Below are 19,848 nucleotides of genomic sequence, written 5' to 3' on the forward strand. Positions count from 1 at the left end.
ATCAGAAAAGGGGGTCTACAGGAGAGAGCCCCTAAGTCAGAAACACGTCTGGCCGAAGCAATGGCCAGAAGGAAAATTGTTTTAGCTGTCAGCCATTTGAGGTCCACTGACCCCAGTGGTTCAAACGGCGGTCCCTGGAGAGCCCTCAGGACCACAGCTAAATCCCAAGGCGCCACCGGTGGAACAAAAGGTGGCTGAATTCTGAGAACACCTTGCATAAAAGTGCGCACATCAGGGATTGCAGCAATCCTACGATGGAACCAGACGGACAGGGCAGATACCTGCACCTTCAGCGACGCAAGACGAAGCCCATAGTCCAGTCCCGCCTGTAGGAAAGCTAATACTCTAGACAGACGGAACTCCCAAGGAGCATAACCTCTCGGCAGACACCACTGGAAGAACGTATGCCACACACGATGGTATATCCTTGCAGAGGATGGTTTCCGAGCCCTTAGCATTGTTTGCACTACAGAGCTGAAAAACCCCCTGGACCTTAACATGGCCGTCTCAACAGCCACGCCATCAAAGACAGCCGAGTCAGGTCCGGGTGAAGACAAGGACCCTGTGACAGGAGGTCCGGACGTAACGGCAACCGCAGAGGAATGTCCACGGACAGTCCCTGGAGGTCTGAGAACCAGTGCCTCTGGGGCCCACGCGGGAGCTATCATATCAACAGGAGTGTCCCTCCTCCCTGTTTGAATTTCCGGATTACCCGTGACAGAAGGGAAAACGGAGGAAACAGATAAGCAAACCGGAACGTCCACCAGATGGACAGAGCATCCACCAGAGACGCCTTTTAGTCTCTTGTGCGAGACCCGTACACCCAAAACTTGTTGTTGTGCCGTGACGCCATGAGGTTGATCTCTGGAAGACCCCACCTGTCCACCAGAAGTTGAAAGACGTCCTGGTGCACAGACCATTCCCCCGGATGAACGTCCTGGCGACTGAGAAATTCCGCCTCCCAGTTTAGGACTCCCGGGATGAAGACTGCTGATATGGCCGGGAGATTGCGCTCCGCCCAAACCAGGATTCGGGACACCTCTACGAGAGCCGCCCGACTTCGGGTTCCTCCTTGCCGATTTATGTAGGCCACGATGGTAGCGTTGTCCGACTGGACCTGCACTGGGTGACCTTGGAGAACCCGATGTGCCTGCTGGAGAGCATTGAATACCGCGCGGAGCTCCAAGATGTTTATTGGAAGCTCTGTTTCCGCCCGAGTCCACCTGCCCTGGAACAAGTGTGGACCCGTGACTGCTCTCCAGCCTCGCAGACTGGTGTCCGTTGTCAACAGCACCCAATTCGCCACTCAGAACGGACAACCCCTGTTGAGATGGGTCGTCTGCAACCACCAGGCTAGGGACAGGCGAACCTCCGGAGTGAGCACCATAGTCTGGGATTTTAGACTCTGAGGCAGTCCATTCCATTTGGACAGGATCAATTGCTGCAGAGGTCTGGAGTGAAACTGGGCATTTTCCACCATGTCGAATACCGACACCATGGAGCCCAGTAACCTCATCGCCGAGTGCAGAGACACACGGCGATTCTGCAGACAACTGCGCACCCTCAACTGCAAGGCAGAGATCTTTTCCCCCGTCACAAAGATCCTTTGCTGTCCGGAGTCCAATAAGGCTCCGAGGTGCAGAATCCTCTGAGACGGGATCAGGCTGGACTTCTGCCAGTTTATCAACCAGCCGTGCCGTTGCAGTACTGCAATGGTCAGGTCCAAGTGGCGTAGAAGGAGCTCTGGAGATCCGGCCACCAACAGAAAGTCGTCCAAGTACGGTAACATGCGGACTCCCTGCAGCTGCCATGACCGCCATTACCTTGGTGAATACACATAGTGCTGTCGCCAGCTCAAAAGGTAACGCCCGGAACTGAAAGTGGTCATTGCGGATTGCAAACCTGAGGAACTGTTGATGGCGTAAAAGAATAGGGACATGCAGGTAAGCGTCCTGTATGTCCAACGACACCATGTAATCCCCAGGTTCCAGCGCCAGAATGATGGACCGTAGGGTCTCCATCCGAAACCTCGGTACCCGCAAAGACTTGTTGAGTGCTTTGAGGTTGAGGATCGGACAAAACGACCCATTGGGTTTCTGCACCAAAAACAGATTGGAATAGAAACCCTGGCCCTTCTGGGAGAATGGAACAGGCACTATAACTCTAGCCTGGAGCATAGTGTGCAACACTTTCCGCAGTTCCAAGGCTTTGTTCCGGTATGATGGAAGACCCGTGGTGAAGAATCAAGATGGGGGCCTGTGCCGAAAGGAGTGGGCGTACCCGTGAGAAACCACCTCGAGAACCCAAGAGTCTGTCGTGGTAACCGACCAACACTGGGCGAACTGCAGCAGGCGGCCTCCCACTTTGGGATCCCCCAAAGGGAGGCCCGGACCGTCAGGCCGCAGGCTTGTCATCTGGCTTAGGGGCTGGACGTCTGGTACTCCAGGCCTGCTTCCGGGGCTTGGCCGATTTTTTGGGGCCAGCCTGTCGGGGAAAGGACTGTGCTTTAGGCCTACCCTGGGCCCTATAAGGCCGATGTACCTGAACTGGAAGGAACTGCAGCAGACGGGAGACATGCAGATTTGGCTGCCACCAGCGTGGCTACAATTTTGTCCAGGTCCGGATCAAATAGAACCTCTCCATTAAAAGGCAAAGCTTCCAAGCCCTTTTTGGAATCAGCGTCCGCCTTCCAAGATCTCAACCATAAGGTGCGACGAGCAGCTACAGCTGCCGAAGAAATCCGAGACGCCAGGGTACTGATATCCAAGGCCGCTTCATTGATATAAGTGGCCGAGTCCCGGAGATTTGCCTATCAACTCGGTCTGCTCAGCCGAACAGTCGGAATCGAAAGACGCCTCCAAAGTATCAGCCCAGCGCTCCATAGGTCTGGCTACCCAACAAATGGCCATAGCCGGCCTAGCTGCCCCCCCACCCCCCCGCAAGAGAATAATCAGACTTTAGGCAGATCTCCACCTTACGGTCCGTAGCATGCTTCAGAGAAGACATGGAGGGCATGGGCAACGTGGCACTACGGACTAGGCGTGTCATATGAGAATCCACCTGTGGAGGGGATTCCCACTTAGAAAAATAATTATCCACAAACGGATAAGCCACCGCCAAACGTCTCTGCGGCTGATACCGTTTGCCAGGCTGTTTCCACGCTTCTTCTAAATGGTCCACTAACTGACCCAAAAGAGGAAACACTGTGGCGTCACCCTTAATATCCTTAAAAAAGGCATATTTAGATTTGGACACCGGAGGATCTTCGTCCTCAATCACTAAAGCTGTGCGGATTGCCCGAATGAGTCCAGGAATATATACCTTGGACCTAGCGTCTGACTCTTTAGTACGGAGAGGTTCCTGGTCCGAAATATCCAGAATCTCCCCATCATCAGACGTCACGTCGTCATCCTCCTAAGGAGCAGACAGAGACGCCACCGGCCGCTTATGTGGCTGCAACACAGACTCCCCTTGTAACACTTCCGACAAGTGCTGTACAGAACTTGTCAGCGAATTAACCCACGCAGGCTCCTGAGAGACCTGGGGAGGGGAAATAGGGAGACTGTGGGGTACCATCAATTGCCTCGGGAAACCCTGCATGGGTGACGACACCACTGACTGCTGGGACAATCCCATCTGGGAGAACGCAGGCTGCGAAGCTAACTGCCCCACCAGGGTTGTAAGCGCTTTGGCGAAACAAGCACAGGGCGGCTCCTGTACCGGTGCCGTGACAGTAATTGGCCGCGCCAATAAATAACATTGCCGACATAGTCCCTCCGCTATTGGTACCTTACACGTAGTACACAGAAGCTGGAGAGGAAAGTCACTCTCAGACATGATGGTAAGTATGTGACCCCTCTCACAGATACTTGTTAGTATAGTGTGAGACCACCCTGCAAGCCCCGCACCGCAAGGGCTTTAGCAGAAAGATCAGGGACAGTGAAATGGCTGACAGAAGAAATTGAAAGTACAGGCAGCAGCGCTAGCAGCAGTCACATACTATGCAAAGAAAATCAATTCCTGCACTATAAGCGCTGATGCTCAACTACTCAGACACGGAGCCTGGTAGGACACAGCGCTGCATAAACAGACCTGACCAAGCGGAGGAGAGGTATGCCGGGGGACCCAGACCACGATGCCTCCGTTTCAAGCTTCCAGCAGCGTTCACCATGCGTTGAGAAAGATGGCCACCGAGGAGCATAGAAGAGTCAGCCAGTCAGCGTGTGCAGAGGGCTGTGTGCAGCGGGGGAGGCGCCGGCTGTGAGACAGGAAAGGCGCGCTCCCCTGGCATGCATTTAACCCCTGGGAAGCCACAGCGCTACCGCTCTGCCGCGGTCGGCTGTCCCAGGGGGGTAGTGGAAGCGCAGGTTAGTACCTGGTCCACGCTGCAGCCAGTCCCCAGGGAGCCCCCTGCCTGGGAACTCTGGACCATGTTCAGCAGGGTCCCACAGCGGGACCCCGCTGCTTACCTTGTTGTCCCCCTTAGATCCGGCCATGGTCCCAAACATCAGGGGTCACCGCTAGCTGTGACCCCAGATGCTTACCAGCATCCCCGGATCGGTACCGGCGTTCTGGTACCGGCGGGGGTGTAGGGAAGACAGCATGGACGTCAGTACTGACTGTCCATGCTGTACTTCCAGATGTGCAGCCACAGCTGCATTGTAGAAAACTTCAGGGGCTCTTCTTAGCCCCCCTCTAACAGGTGCATCTGACTCCGGCCGGGCACCAAACGAAACTGAGATGCCTTGGTTCGGGGGCGGGGTATAGGAGGGGGACCCTAGTGCATCCTGGGAGGCTGAAAACTTTAACTCTATGGTGCCCGATGCCTGACGTCATCACCTATACCCCAAGGTGTCCTGTGGATACCCTATGGACCCTGATGTAGAAAGTTTTTTTTACCTCAGGCCATTCAACTATTGAACAATTGATGGTAGGTTCTGCTTAGTCTTGTAGTAGTGTTTTTTTATTGTTTGTGATTATTTCTGTATTGTTTTATGACTGGATTGTGAGTTATTTATGTGAGTTCTTTGCATGCGATAACCCGGAACTAAATTCCTGGTACGCGGCTGTATACCTGGGTAATAAAGTCGATTCTGATTTCCCAAGAGGCGTGACTTCCATACAGCGTCATGACCCCCACAATGTGCTATACGTCAGTGCTTTAGAAAGGACGGATACTACAGGTGTCCCGATCCGTTCCTTCCACAGACTGACACTAGCGTTCTGAGGGAGCGAAGCCTTTTTTTTCTATACAATACATGTGCAGGTGACCTGCGTACATATAAATGACATGCACATATAATGAACATACCTTCGGTGCCTTCTCGGTTTTCAATGCTCGGACTTTGTCCCCTTGCAGCGTCACTTGATTATACAGTTCAATTGGAGAGAGGGGCCCGCAGTTACACGTCTCAGTGTCCGCCATGACTTAATGAGAGCCAGGGGTGTTCTATCCCTATCACACCTGATCCAAAAGGTGTAAATCCTGAGAGACAGAAATGATATGTCAGTAAGCTCGTACTTTCTGGGTGGTGGTTCAGTCTTGATGGTGGTGGACTTTAGGCGGAGTCCTTCTCCTGTGTCCCCTACTTAGGATAGATCACAATGTTGTATCTATACTTTCTGGGGTCTACAATTTCGCGAGCCCTTAAATATGGGTCCAATATTGATGCCATTTTTTAATCTCCCCCCCGAGAATTACTGATTCTTTTTTACTCTGCCATAATGGAGTCGTTTTATGTTCTTCGGTTATAGTCTGAAACTTTCTTGGTGACAGCTGTGCCCTCATTACATAACGTCTGTATACCTGCGGGCAGTCTCTGTGTACTTACACAGCAATTGGTGGAGTGCGTGACTTGGGGTACTGCATACTTCAAACGTCCCTTACATTCATTTTTTTTGTTTTTTATGAAAGCATTATATGCATAAAATGCCTTATACATAATACAAAACAGTCCGGTTGTACAATCACGGCATCAGTAAAGATTAGAATACAGATCATAAATATAGAAAGAAGACAACAGTTGAATATTATAATTTGGTAAACAGGGCTTTGGAGAAGCCCCCTTACATTATCACATATACAGAAATATTCATGTAGATAATGAAGCAGTATAGGTGGCATGCCATACTGATGGTAACAGGCTTCATTGCTATACAAGTGTTACTCTCACATTGTTATACACCCATCAGACAGAATATTAAAGCCACTGACAGGTGCAGAGAATAACGTTGATTATCTCGTTACTATGGCACCTGACAAGGGCTGGGATTTATCAGGCAGCAAGTGAACGGTCAGTTCCTAAAGTTGATGTAATGGAAGCAGGAAAAAATGAGAGTTATGGTAGACTTACCTAGAGAACTCCTTTTCTTCGAGGTCCACAGGGATACCATGGGGATATTATGGTTGGAAGACCAGGCACCAAACAGTTAAAGCTTAAGCTCCCAGAATGCCTCGGGTCCTCCTCCTCCAAGTGTGTCAGGGTGGGTGCCCTGTGGACCCTATGAACCTCGAAGAAAAGGAGTTATCTTGGTAAGTCTACCATAACTCTAATTATCTTCTTTGGGGTCCATAGGGTTCCACAGGGATATCATGGTGATGTCCTAAAGCAGTTCCCATAGGGTGGGAGACGCTCCTGAGCAGAAAAGAGAACTCATCACCCAAAGGAAGCATCCTGAAAGGCAAAAGTATCATAGGCATAAAACTTAAGAAAGGTGTGGACAGACCACGTGGCTGCCTTGCATAATTGTTCAGCGGAGGCACCACGACTAAATGCCCACGATGGCCCTACAGTCAGAGTAGAATGTGCTGTCACTGTGTATGGGACAGGGAGATCAGCCTGTGTGTACACCCGAAAGCCATACGTAACCATCGAGCCAGGATCTGCTTGTTAGCTGGCCATCCTCGTTTGTGAAAACATATAATACAAAAAGAGAATCTGATTTTCTAACACAGTTTGTACGCTCCACATAGATACGGAGAGCACGAACTACATCCAGGGAGACTTCACCTAAAGAAAGGTCTGGGTCCTGAAAAGCTGGAACAACAATTTCTTCATTCACATGAAAACGGGACACTACCTTAGAAAGGTAACTCTCCCTTGTACAAAGAACAGCCTTATCCTGGTGATGAATCAAAAATAGGGTGCGAAAAGAAAGCACTACCAAATCAGAGACTCTGCATGCAGAAGAGATAGTGAGGAGAAAAAGTGTCTTCACTGTCAACCATTTCAAAACTACAGAGTCCAGAGGTTCAAATGGGGAAGTTTGTAGTCCCTTAAGAAGCAAAAGACAAATCCCACTGTCATATCGGTGGAATAAAAGGATGCAGAACTCGCAAAACTCCTTTCAAACAAATTCTAACATCTGGAAATGAGGCAATCTTATCTTCTTCTGAAACCAGACTGACAGTGCAGAAACTTGCACTCTCAAAGTGGCTAGGCGTAGACATTTGTCTAATCCTACCTGAAGAAAAGCCAGTACCCTGGAAATTCCGAATATCTTAGGATCATACTTCCTATGGGAACACCACTGACAAAAGAATACCAAACTCTGTAATAGATGCAGGGAGAGGTAGGCTTCCATGCCCTAATCATCGTTTGAATTACAGAACTGGAAAAACCTTTCGCTCTTAGGATGGAAGATTCAAGAGTCATGCCGTCAAAGCCAGATGGGGTAAGTCCGCATGTTGGCAGGGACCCTGCGTTAGCAGATCCTGCCATAGAGGAATAGGGTATGTACTGTCTATGGACAGATTCTGGATGTCTGTGAACCAATGACATCTGGGCCAAGCCGGAGCCACCAGTATTACCATTCAGCCTTCCTGCTTGAACTTTCTGAGAACTCTTGGGAGTAGAGAAATCAGAGGAAAGAGATATGCCAACTTGACATCCCATCTCACTGCCAGTCCATCCACGAATGCTGCTGATGGGTCTCTGGACCCATACCTGGGGACCTTGTGGTTGTGGCGTGATGCCATGAGATCTATACCTGGTAGACCCCATTTGTTTACCAGAAGCTTAAACACTCCCGGATGGATAGACCACTCTCCTGGTGACTTAGGAAGTCTGCTTCCTAATTGAGTACTCCTGGTATGAATATTGCCAAGATGGCAGGAAGATGACGTTCTGCCCAACTCAGAACCTTTGTCACTTCCTCATGACTGCATAACTTCTTGTGCCTCCCTGATGATTGTGGTAGGCCACTGTAGTCGCATTGTTGGACTGGATCTGGACCGGCCTGTCCTGGAGCAGGTCCAGTGCCATAACAAGAGCTCTGTATACTGCTCGTAGTTCCATTATATTTATTAGCAGATTACTTTTTTGATTTGTCCATCTTTCCTGAAAGGTGCGATGACCTGTCAATGCCCCCCCATCCGCGAAGGTTGGTGTCCGTGGTGAGAAGCACCCAATTTGGAATCCAGAACGGACACCCTTTGTTTAGATGATCCTTCCTCGGCCAACACCGGAGGGAGTGACGAACCTCTGTAGTGAGAAGGTTCCTCTGAGACTTTATAAGATGATGCTGTTTGTTCCACCTGGAGAGAATCAATCTTTGTTGAGGCCTGGAATGGAACTGAGCATACCCCACCATGTCAAAGGTGGATAACATTGATCCCAGGGCCTGTATTGCTAACAGAATGGATACCCTTCTCTTGTGTAACAGCTTGGGTATTCGCAATGATAGATCTGCAATCTTGTGCTCTGGCAGAATCACTTTTTGTGCCCGAGAATCCAGAAACGCTCCCAGATGTATCATCTGCTGTGTTGGAGATAGTGACAATTTCTTCCAATTGATTATCCAGCCGTGCCCTTGTGGGGATGCTATGGTAATTTGAAAATGGTTTTGTAACATAACCGGAGTCTGTGCCAATATCAGAAGGTCGTCCAGATATGGCAGCATTCTGACTCCTTGACATTTGAGATAGGCCGTCGTGACTGCCATTACTTTGGTAAACAACCGGGGAGCCATGGATAGGCCAAAGGGTATAGCCTGAAATGGTAATGTTGCTGAAGGACAGCAAACCATAAGAATAGTTGGTGGATGGTATAATAGGAACATACAGATATGCATCCTGACTGTCCAGAGAAACCATGTAATCCCCCGTCTCCATTGCAAAAATAATTGACCGGAAAGTTTCGATATGAAACTTAAGAACATGGATAAACCTGTTGAGGCTTTTTACATTTAGTATAGGACGGTAGGCACCATTCAGTTTCTGCTCTGTTAGCCGAACCCCACAAAACAATACACAGGAACAAGACACAGGAACTGGGATTATTACTCACACCTGCATCATGGAGTGAATGGCTTCCTGAAGAGTGAAGGCTTGACCACATCTGATGGAAGATTTGTGCAACAAAAACTTCTGGTGGGGATGTCTCCTGAAAGTGAGGTTATACCCCTGAGAGACCACTTCTCGGACCCAGGAATCTGTGGTTGTCTGATGCCAATAATCTGCAAACTGAAGAAATCGGTCTCCCACCCTGGGATCCTCCAGGAGGAGGCCACTCCATCAGGACGAGTGCTTGTTGTCTGGCTTAGAAGCTGAACGTCTTGCCGGGCCAGACTTCTTAGTTTGTCGATTATACTTGCGAAAACTAGTTGGCCTAGAGGAAGGCTGTTCCTTTGCTCGTCCCTGAGGTCGGAAGGATTGAAATGAAACGTGCCTAGATCTAGTATTTGACATAGATGGCAGACCTGCTGATTTTGAAGCCACCAGAGTAGCTATAATTTTATCCAACTCTGCTCCAAAAAGTACCTTTCCATAGAAAGGTAAGACTTCCAACGCCCTCTTTGATCCTTATCCGCTTTCCAAGATCTTAACCAAAAGACCCTGCGTGCCACTATTGATGCTGCTGATGCCCTAGAAGCTAAAGTTTCAGCATCCACTGCAGCTCCTCCCAGATAGGAAGCTGCTTCCCGTATGTGGGAGATATACATAATCTGTTCTCTGGCAGCATCTGGAAGTGAATTCCCCAATGCCCTTATCCATTCTTTAACAGCTTTGGCTACCCAGGCCCCAGCCATAGCTGGACTAGTAACTGCACCAGATGACAAAATATTGCTTTAAGACAGCCTTCAATCTTTTATCTGTGGAATCCTTCTGCAAAGCTGATGATGGAATAGGTAATGTAGCATTTCTGATTAAATGTGTTACATGAGCATCCACAGTAGGAGGTACTTCCCATTTAGTACATACAGAAGGCGGAAACGGATACAATGATGTAATTCTTTTATTCACATAAAACCGTTTGTCCGTGTTACCCCATGCCTCCTCGATAAGCTCTGTAAGCTGATCAGATACAGGAAGCTCCATTTTGACCACCTTCCGGTGGTAATTAAACATTGGAGCCTTCTTACTGTGAGCTGGTTCATCCTCGTGAATATCTAGTACAGATTTTTACCGCACTTGCCAAAGAAGGAACATCCACTATGGATGGATGATCCTTCTCCCCAGAACTAGATCCTGGAGAGGAGCCCCGTGCATCATCTGCGTCTCCTGATGATGTGTCTGAATCCATATGTTGGCAGACAAAAAGATAACTTGCGTTTAGGCGTTTTGGTCACAACCTGTCTGTTATCAACATCAGATGGTGCCATACTCTGACTAGAATGGCCATAAACATCCTTCCATGAAGGATGCATAGGAGGTGCAAACATAGTATACTGTGGACACCCATCCAAGGAGGCATCAGAGGAGCAGCCATACGATGCACAATCTTTATCATAACCTGGGACAAAGAGGAAACCCAAGTTGGTTCTTGTACAGGGACAGGTAAACTGGACTGGTGAGGTGACTCTATAAAACAGAGAACACACAAAGCATCCTTTACGTCCTCAGAGGACACATAGGCCGTACATGATTTACATGGAACCAGCACAGCTCCCCCTCCTGTTTCCCTTTATCGTTTGACATAGTCAATAAAGGCAATAATTGCAAAAGGTATGCGACAGCCTTCACAAAATCTCAATTGAATGTGAAGTACTCAGTACGAAACCTCCACACCAAGAGGATGGAGAGAAAACAGAGATAGTTATAATTGACAGATTTTATAAAAAAAAAAAAAAAAAAGACAGTGTCAATTACCAGCAAGCACAAAGTAATACCTCATTTCCACCAAAAATCTGGGTCTGACCTGTGTTTACAGACAAGGTTCTAACCCAGGTCAGACAAGTTTACACAGCACCATCGATGAGGGTTATTCTCAGGTCAGCCCCGTTCACACTGAACCTGGGTCTGCCCTGCTAAACTTGTGAGGTCACAAAAAGTGGGAGGTGACTGCTCCACAACCACCAATCAGCTCATTTTAGGCATGACCCAGTCGGATAACCCGGTTTGTGCCGTCTACACAACACCATTACCTGGGTCCATCATGGGTCCAACCCAGGTAGCTACCTGGTTTGGATTGCAGGGTCACTTGACCCAGGTTATTTTTCAGGGACCCTTTTACACTGAGGTGCGATCCGGGTAGATGCGGCAATAACCCAGGTTTTTGGTCTGGTGTAAAAGGGATATAACAAACAATGCATATGTAAAATAATTACAATTGGCTCTAAATCAACTACAGCATCGCAAATGAATGGTATAGCAAGCCTGTCACTATAGATGACATTATAGGAGGGGTAATTACAGAGTATAAGGCCTGGCTGTGATATGGGGAGACTAGGCTGAGCCCGTCACTATAGAGGACATTATAGGAAGGGGAATTACAGAGTATAAGGCCTGGCTGTGATATGGGAGACTAGGCAGAGCCCGTCACTATAGATGACATTATAGGAGGGGTAATTACAGAGTAAAAGGGTCTGGCTGTGATATGGGAGACTAGGCTGAGCCTGTCACTATAGATGACATTATAGGAGGGGTAATTACAGAGTATAAGGCCTGGCTGTGATATGGGGAGACTAGGCTGAGCCCGTCACTATAGATGACATTATAGGAGGGGTAATTACAGAGTATAAGGCCTGGCTGTTATATGGGGAGACTAGGCTGAGCCCGTCACTATAGATGACATTATAAGAGGGGTAATTACAGAGTATAAGGGCCTGGCTGTGATATGGGTAGACTAGGCTGAGCCCGTCACTGTAGACGACATTATAGGAGGGGTAATTACAGAGTATAAGGCCTGGCTGTGATATGGGGAGACTAGGCTGAGCTCGTCACTATAGATGACATTATAGGAGGGGTAATTACAGAGTATAAGGCCTGGCTGTTATATGGGGAGACTAGGCTGAGCCCGTCACTATAGATGACGTAATAGGAGGGGTAATTACAGAGTATAAGGCCAGGCTGTGATATGGGGAGACTAGGCTGAGCCCGTCACTATAGATGACATTATAAGAGGGGTAATTACAGAGTATAAGGCCTGGATGTGATATGGGGAGACTAGGCTGAGCCCGTCACTATAGATGACATTATAGGAAGGGTAATTACAGAGTATAAGGCCTTGCTGTGATATGGGAGACTAGGCTGAGCTCGTCACTATAGAGGACATTATAGGAGGAGTAATTACAGTGTATAAGGGCTGGCTGTGATATGGGGAGACTAGGCTGAGCCTGTCACTATAGATGACATTATAGGAAGGGGAATTACAGAGTATAAGGCCTGGCTGTGATATGGGAGACTAGGCTGAGCTCGTCACTATAGATTACATTATAGGAGGGGTAATTACAGAGTATAAGGCCTGGCTGTGATATGGGAGACTAGGCTGAGCTCTTCACTATAGATGACATTATAGGAGGGGTAATTACAGTGTATAAGGCCTGGCTGTGATATGGGAGACTAGGCTGAGCTCGTCACTATAGATGACATTATAGGAGGGGTAATTACAGAGTATAAGGCCTGGCTGTTATATGGGGAGACTAGGCTGAGCCCGTCACTATAGATGACGTAATAGGAGGGGTAATTACAGAGTATAAGGCCAGGCTGTGATATGGGGAGACTAGGCTGACCCTGTCACTATAGATGACATTATAGGAGGGGTAATTACAGAGTATAAGGCCTGGCTGTTATATGGGGAGACTAGGCTGAGCCCGTCACTATAGATGACATTATAGGAGGGGTAATTACAGTGTATAAGGCCTGGCTGTGATATGGGAGACTAGGCTGAGCTCGTCACTATAGATGACATTATAGGAGGGGTAATTACAGAGTATAAGGCCTGGCTGTTATATGGGGAGACTAGGCTGAGCCCGTCACTATAGATGACGTAATAGGAGGGGTAATTACAGAGTATAAGGCCAGGCTGTGATATGGGGAGCCTAGGCTGAGCCTGTCACTATAGATGACATTATAGGAGGGGTAATTACAGAGTATAAGGCCTGGCTGTTATATGGGGAGACTAGGCTGAGCCCGTCACTATAGATGACATTATAGGAGGGGTAATTACAGTGTATAAGGCCTGGCTGTGATATGGGAGACTAGGCTGAGCTCGTCACTATAGATGACATTATAGGAGGGGTAATTACAGAGTATAAGGCCTGGCTGTTATATGGGGAGACTAGGCTGAGCCCGTCACTATAGATGACGTAATAGGAGGGGTAATTACAGAGTATAAGGCCAGGCTGTGATATGGGGAGACTAGGCTGAGCCTGTCACTATAGATGACATTATAGGAGGGGTAATTACAGAGTATAAGGCCTGGCTGTTATATGGGGAGACTAGGCTGAGCCCGTCACTATAGATGACATAATAGGAGGGGTAATTACAGAGTATAAGGCCTGGCTGTGATATGGGGAGACTAGGCTGAGCACTATAGATGACATTATAGGAAGGGGAATTACAGAGTATAAGGCCTGGCTGTGATATGGGTAGACTAGGCTGAGACCGTCACTATAGATGACATTATAGGAGGGGTAATTACAGAGTATAAGGCCTGGATGTGATATGGGTAGACTAGGCTGAGACCGTCACTATAGATGACATTATAGGAAGGGTAATTACAGAGTATAAGGCCTGGCTGTTATATGGGGAGACTAGGCTGAGCCCGTCACTATAGATGACATTATAGGAAGGGTAATTACAGAGTATAAGGGTCTAGCTGTGATATGGGGAGACTAGGCTGAGCCCGTCACTATAGATGACATTATAGGAGGGGTAATTACAGAGTATAAGGCCTGGCTGTGATATGGGAAGACTAGGCTGAGCCCGTCACTAAAGAGGACATTATAGGAGGGATAATTACAGTCTATAAGGGCTGGCTGTGATATGGGGAGACTAGGCTGAGCACTATAGATGACATTATAGGAAGGGGAATTACAGAGTATAAGGCCTGGCTGTGATATGGGTAGACTAGGCTGAGACCGTCACTATAGATGACATTATAGGAGGGGTAATTACAGAGTATAAGGCCTGGATGTGATATGGGGAGACTAGGCTGAGCCCGTCACTATAGATGACATTATAGGAAGGGTAATTACAGAGTATAAGGGTCTAGCTGTGATATGGGGAGACTAGGCTGAGCCCGTCACTATAGAGGACATTATAGGAAGGGGAATTACAGTGTATAAGGCCTGGCTGTGATATGGGAGACTAGGCTGAGCTCGTCACTATAGATGACATTATAGGAGGGGTAATTTTAGAGTTTAAGGCCTGGCTGTTATATGGGGAGACTAGGCTTAGCCCGTCACTATAGATGACGTAATAGGAGGGGTAATTACAGAGTATAAGGCCAGGCTGTGATATGGGGAGACTAGGCTGAGCCTGTCACTATAGATGACATTATAGGAGGGGTAATTACAGAGTATAAGGCCTGGCTGTTATATGGGGAGACTAGGCTGAGCCCGTCACTATAGATGACATTATAGGAGGGGTAATTACAGAGTATAAGGCCAGGCTGTGATATGAGGAGACTAGGCTGAGCCTGTCACTATAGATGACATTATAGGAGGGGTAATTACAGAGTATAAGGCCTGGCTGTTATATGGGGAGACTAGGCTGAGCCCGTCACTATAGATGACATAATAGGAGGGGTAATTACAGAGTATAAGGCCTGGCTGTGATATGGGGAGACTAGGCTGAGCACTATAGATGACATTATAAGAGGGATAATTACAGAGTATAAGGCCTGGCTGTGATATGGGGAGACTAGGCTGAGCCCGTCACTATAGATGACATAATAGGACGGGTAATTACAGAGTATAAGGGCCTGGCTGTGATATGGGTAGACTAGGCTGAGCCTGTCACTGTAGATGACATTATAGGAGGGGAAATTACAGAGTATAAGGGCCTGGCTGTGATATGGGGAGACTAGGCTGAGCCCGTCACTATAGATGACATTATAGGAGGGGTAATTACAGAGTATAAGGCCTGGCTGTGATATGGGAGACTAGGCTGAGCCCGTCACTATAAATGACATTATAGGAAGGGGAATTACAGAGTATAAGGCCTGGCTGTGATATGGGGAGACTAGGCTGAGCCCGTCACTATAGATGACATTATAGGAGGGGAAATTACAGAGTATAAGGCCTGGCTGTTATATGGGGAGACTAGGCTGAGCCCGTCACTATAGATGACATTATAGGAGGGGTAATTACAGAGTATAAGGCCTGGCTGTGATATGGGGAGACTAGGCTGAGCCATCCCTATAGATGACATTATAGGAGGGGTAACTATAGAGTATAAGGGCTGGCTGTGATATGGGGAGACTAGGCTGAGCCCGTCACTATAGATGATATTATAGGAGGGGTAATTACAGAGTATAAGGCCTGGCTGTGATATGGGGAGACTAGGCTGAGCCGTCACTATAGATGACATTATAGGAGGGGTAACTACAGAGTATAAGGCCTGGCTGTGATATGGGGAGACTAGGCTGAGCCCGTCACTATAGATGACATTATAGGAAGGGTAATTACAGAGTATAAGCCCATGTTACAGGCACTATGATGGCTCCTTAGTACATACAGCTGCTCTCACCTCTCCCAGCGTGTTACTCTCCAGCTGCTGCAATCACAGGAACATGGCGTCCGCTGCAGAACATCTCCCCCCGGAAACGGAATCACAGAATGGTTCCTACACCGACTAGAGAGCCCGGGATAACTGCAGCAGTTACCGAGCATGTATCCTACCATGTACCTTAGCATGTAGCCTAGCATGTACCTTAGTATGTACCTTAGCATGTATCTTTGTATGTACCTTAGCATGTACCTTAGTATGTAGCTTAGCATTGCAATTGATAGTAAGTGACTACTGTCACCTCTGTGTCATCTCTTCCTCACTGCTGGAACCTATTGTGCTGGATCTTGTTTCCTGGCGGATGAATATGGCAGGGACACAGTGTGAGCCGCAGCTGTCAGTTGTGGTTGTTGCTATACACTCCCGTCCCAGCATGCAGTGCGCGGCCGCTGCTGTCACACTGTGTAGGGACACTTCTGTGTCAGTACCTGGAAGTGACGTATGATGAGGGCGGAAGCGCACTTCATGCCCACACAGGTTAATATAAAGAGACACTTGTCCGCTCTCCACCCTTTGGCTATCGCATACTGACTGGGGGTAAGAGTTACTACTGTATATTATCATGTCTGTTCCCTTCCCTATGCTGCCCATACAGGGTTCTCTCATTACCTATTACCCCCGGGCTCTGTGACGCTGCTACCCCCGGGCGCTGTGACGGTGCTACCCCTGGGCGCTGTAACAAGGTTACTACAGGCACTGTGACAGCACTTCTATGGCCACTTTGACGGTGCTATTCTGGGCACTGTGACAATGGCTTCCTCGGGCGCTGTGACATGGTTACACTATATATATATAAACAATAATGCATCCGTATATAAACAATAATGCTGGGTACACGCTGGCCAACATATCGGCCATTGTGTGTACACACCGGTTGGGTAACTGATGCCGGCAGTCGGGATCCCGGTGGTTAAAATCCAAACCCCGGCATCCCGACAGGGTTAGCATACTGACGTTGGTTGGTCTGTATCCTAACCCTCCCTCTTTGGTGTCTGACCCTAACCTCCCTCCCTAATGCCTGAACCTAACCTCCCCCTCACTGCACCCTAAATCTAACCCTCCCCACTTAGTGCCAAAACCTCTACTTACCTTTGGTATCCTGGCGGTTGGAATGCCAGCGTTGGGATTTCGGCATCAGTAAGTGTGGGCATCCTGACCGCCGAGATGGCTAACATATCCCATATTCACAATATGTCCGTGAACAACGTTGTTCAGACAGATCATGTCGGCTGTGCAGCACACAGTTGGTAGATATATCTGCTCATCGTGCTGTGTGTACAGGCGATCAGCCGACCACCCTTACATTTGCTGCAGAGGCCGGCGGGTAGCAGCAGGGACCGCAGATGATGGTTATTCAGTGTGTATGAACAACCATAAACTGCAGCTATATCTGTCAGATGTGTACCCACTTTAAGATTGGTGGGGGATTATCTGCTAGGGGGCACCAGCCAAAATCTTGCCTATTGCACCAAATTGGCTAGGGCCGGCCCTGGTCAGATATTAAAAAGTCTATTTTTTGGATTTCATTTCAGTGGGAAGGAATAACATTTCCGAGCTGTAATTTTGTTTTGGGAATATCTGTATACTCAATCTGTATATCTGTAGACTTGCCAAACAAGTTTTGAGTTATCTATCTTGTCTACTTTTTTTTTTTTTTTTTATTCGTGTATTTTGAAATTGCTAGTTTTTCCATTTTTCACCTAAATTGACCTCTATCATCTCTGGTGGGGACCTGATTAAAACTTTCAAATTTACAGCATACACAGTACTCTATGGGCCGAATTCAATTCACTGCGATGTTGAATAGCCGCGGGAGGGAGCTCCCGAAAACTTTTTAATACAATGCGCTGCTGGCCTTGTCGGGAATGGGTTAAGTATGAGAATGCCGGTTTTCGCGACTTAACCTGGGTGTTAAGGCGCGGTAACCGTCATTCTCTGACTAAAGTGCCGGGTGCGCGGCTGTTGGTTCCGTGCTAAGCCGGCAAACAGCTGCACGCCCGACACTTTTGTCGGATTTCTCCTGGCATCCCCATGGGGGTGCGAGAAGATATCATTTAGCCAACCCAAACAGCGCATTGTAATGAATAGCTGTGGGAGCTCCCTCATGCATCTATTCAAAATCGCACTGAATTGAATTAGCTTCTATGAGGGGTAACTGTGAAAAAACAATTTAAGTTTAATATTGCAAAAAAATAAGTAGGCTATTTTAATTAATATTTACCTACAGAGGAATTACATGTAATATTTGGGTTTTCCAAGGTTTTAAGCTTGGTGTAACCTTGTTCCATATGGAACATCAAACACTTTTTTTCTACAGTCACCCCTCATAGGTGTGAATTTGAAATTTTTATCAGGTTCCCCACCAGAGATATTCAAGGTAAATTTTGGTGAAAAGCAAGCAATTTCAAAGTGCTCTAATAAAAAAAAAGTAGACCAAGATAGATAACTCAAAATTTGTTTGGTAAGTCTTTGAGTATACAGCTGTTGCCCCCAAAAATATTACAGCTCTGAAATGTAATTCCTTCCCACTGAAATATATTGATACCCCTAAATCTATATACCCAAAATTTCGCTATTTAGCGCTACAAGTCGCTTAAGAAATAATTGCTTTCAATCCAGTTGTGGTTCCAAAGCACAAAAGTTATATTGCAATAAAAAGAAAGATGCACGCTTACATCTAACACAATTAGCGCAAAAAGCAAGTAAATACAAAGGTACTACAAACTGATACATACGCGTGCGCACTGGCGCAGTATGTAGTATTTCAATCCTGAATCTGTGGTCACAGTCACCCAAGGATATGGAGAAATGACTGACTACTGCCCCAGCTCACAAGCCTATATTCAGTACAGGCTTCAGAGACAACAAAGGCACAGAATAACAGATGCTCATTGGTTCTGGCTTCAGGTCACTCCCTTCATTGGTTAGTTCATATGGTATCACTGGGGGTATGTCCCAGATCTTCAGATGTTGCTTTGTATGGTTTTCCCGCTGAAGAACTAATAAAAAAGACACTACATACAGAGATACATTCTAACCTATAATTCATATCTTGCGAACGCATGCTGCAATTTCCTTGCCGATAGAACCAGAGATCTACAAATAAACAGGGATTTAGAATGGTACCAAACATGACATGTCTAATAGTTCTGTACCTTAAATACCATATACATACATTTCACAACGTAATTATTCGCTAATAAAACCTCTAATATTAAGCTTTTAATGCGGAGTAACCTTTTTATAATTTTTTTTGTGTGTGAGAATATTGTGTAGTTTCGCTAGTGTGCGTATGTGGTGCATGCGTATGTGTATGCATGTAAGTCTGTGTGTATTATGTAATTCAGTGTATTTGTGATGGATTAATATATATATTATCCATTTCTGACATATTTTAATAAGTTGCTTAAACTACAGTCCAAGGTGTAAATAAAGGTTTATTTCTAAGCAGGGGAGACCCCCAGCTGTTTGCTGTTGCCACCTTGTCTGGTAGCTTGCGACAGGCCCCTCTCCACTTAGAGTGTATATGTCAGTTCCTATGAACCAAAACCGCACCAAACAAAAAGGAATTCCATTGTTAACGATCTGCAGGTTCCTGACAATAATTCTCAACCTTGTATTTAGATTGTTACAATATGCTTGTAACAAATAATTAAAAATGTAACAGTATGCGTAGTCTCTCAAAACACTCAGACATACACATTAAGGGCCTCATTCAGAGGCGGTCAGAGGATGCAAGCGGTCGCTCAGAAACTAGGCGGCCGTTTGCATCATGACCGCCCGCCTCTGTTGCGGTCGTTAGGCTGTGGGTTAACACCCACAGCTCTAACGACCGCTCCGGTGATGGTCGCGATGGTCAGAGAGCATCGCGACCATCGGGGCTTACGACGAGACCC

The 19,848-nt window shown here is 47.3% G+C and overlaps 2 protein-coding genes across 4 annotated transcripts in view; one reads left to right on the top strand and one right to left on the bottom strand.

Annotated features, from left to right (window-relative positions):
• Nucleotides 1-16,255, bottom strand: part of WARS1 (tryptophanyl-tRNA synthetase 1) — a 94,172-nt gene extending 77,917 nt beyond the window's left edge. The window contains exons 1-2 of one of the 3 annotated variants that reach the window (XM_088465155.1): nt 16,145-16,255; nt 5,312-5,485 (exon numbers count right to left, since the gene is read on the bottom strand). In XM_088465155.1, the coding sequence (XP_088321281.1) occupies nt 5,312-5,425 (114 nt within the window). In that variant the 5' untranslated portion in view covers nt 5,426-5,485; nt 16,145-16,255. Of the gene's footprint in view, nt 1-5,311; nt 5,486-15,901; nt 16,017-16,144 lie in introns of those variants that run through there. The other 2 variants (XM_088465154.1, XM_088465153.1) reach the window with 2 other exon arrangements.
• A 144-nt stretch (nt 16,256-16,399) lies between these two features.
• WDR25 (WD repeat domain 25) overlaps nt 16,400-19,848 on the top strand; it is a 145,005-nt gene continuing 141,556 nt past the window's right edge. Inside the window, exon 1 of the mRNA XM_088465149.1 lies at nt 16,400-16,489. The gene's annotated coding sequence lies outside the window, so the exon portion shown is untranslated. The remainder of the gene's footprint in view (nt 16,490-19,848) is intronic.

Source organism: Taudactylus pleione, unplaced genomic scaffold, assembly GCF_031769625.1.
Source record: "Taudactylus pleione unplaced genomic scaffold, aTauple2 ptg001874l, whole genome shotgun sequence".
Taxonomy (NCBI): Eukaryota; Metazoa; Chordata; class Amphibia; order Anura; family Myobatrachidae; genus Taudactylus; species Taudactylus pleione.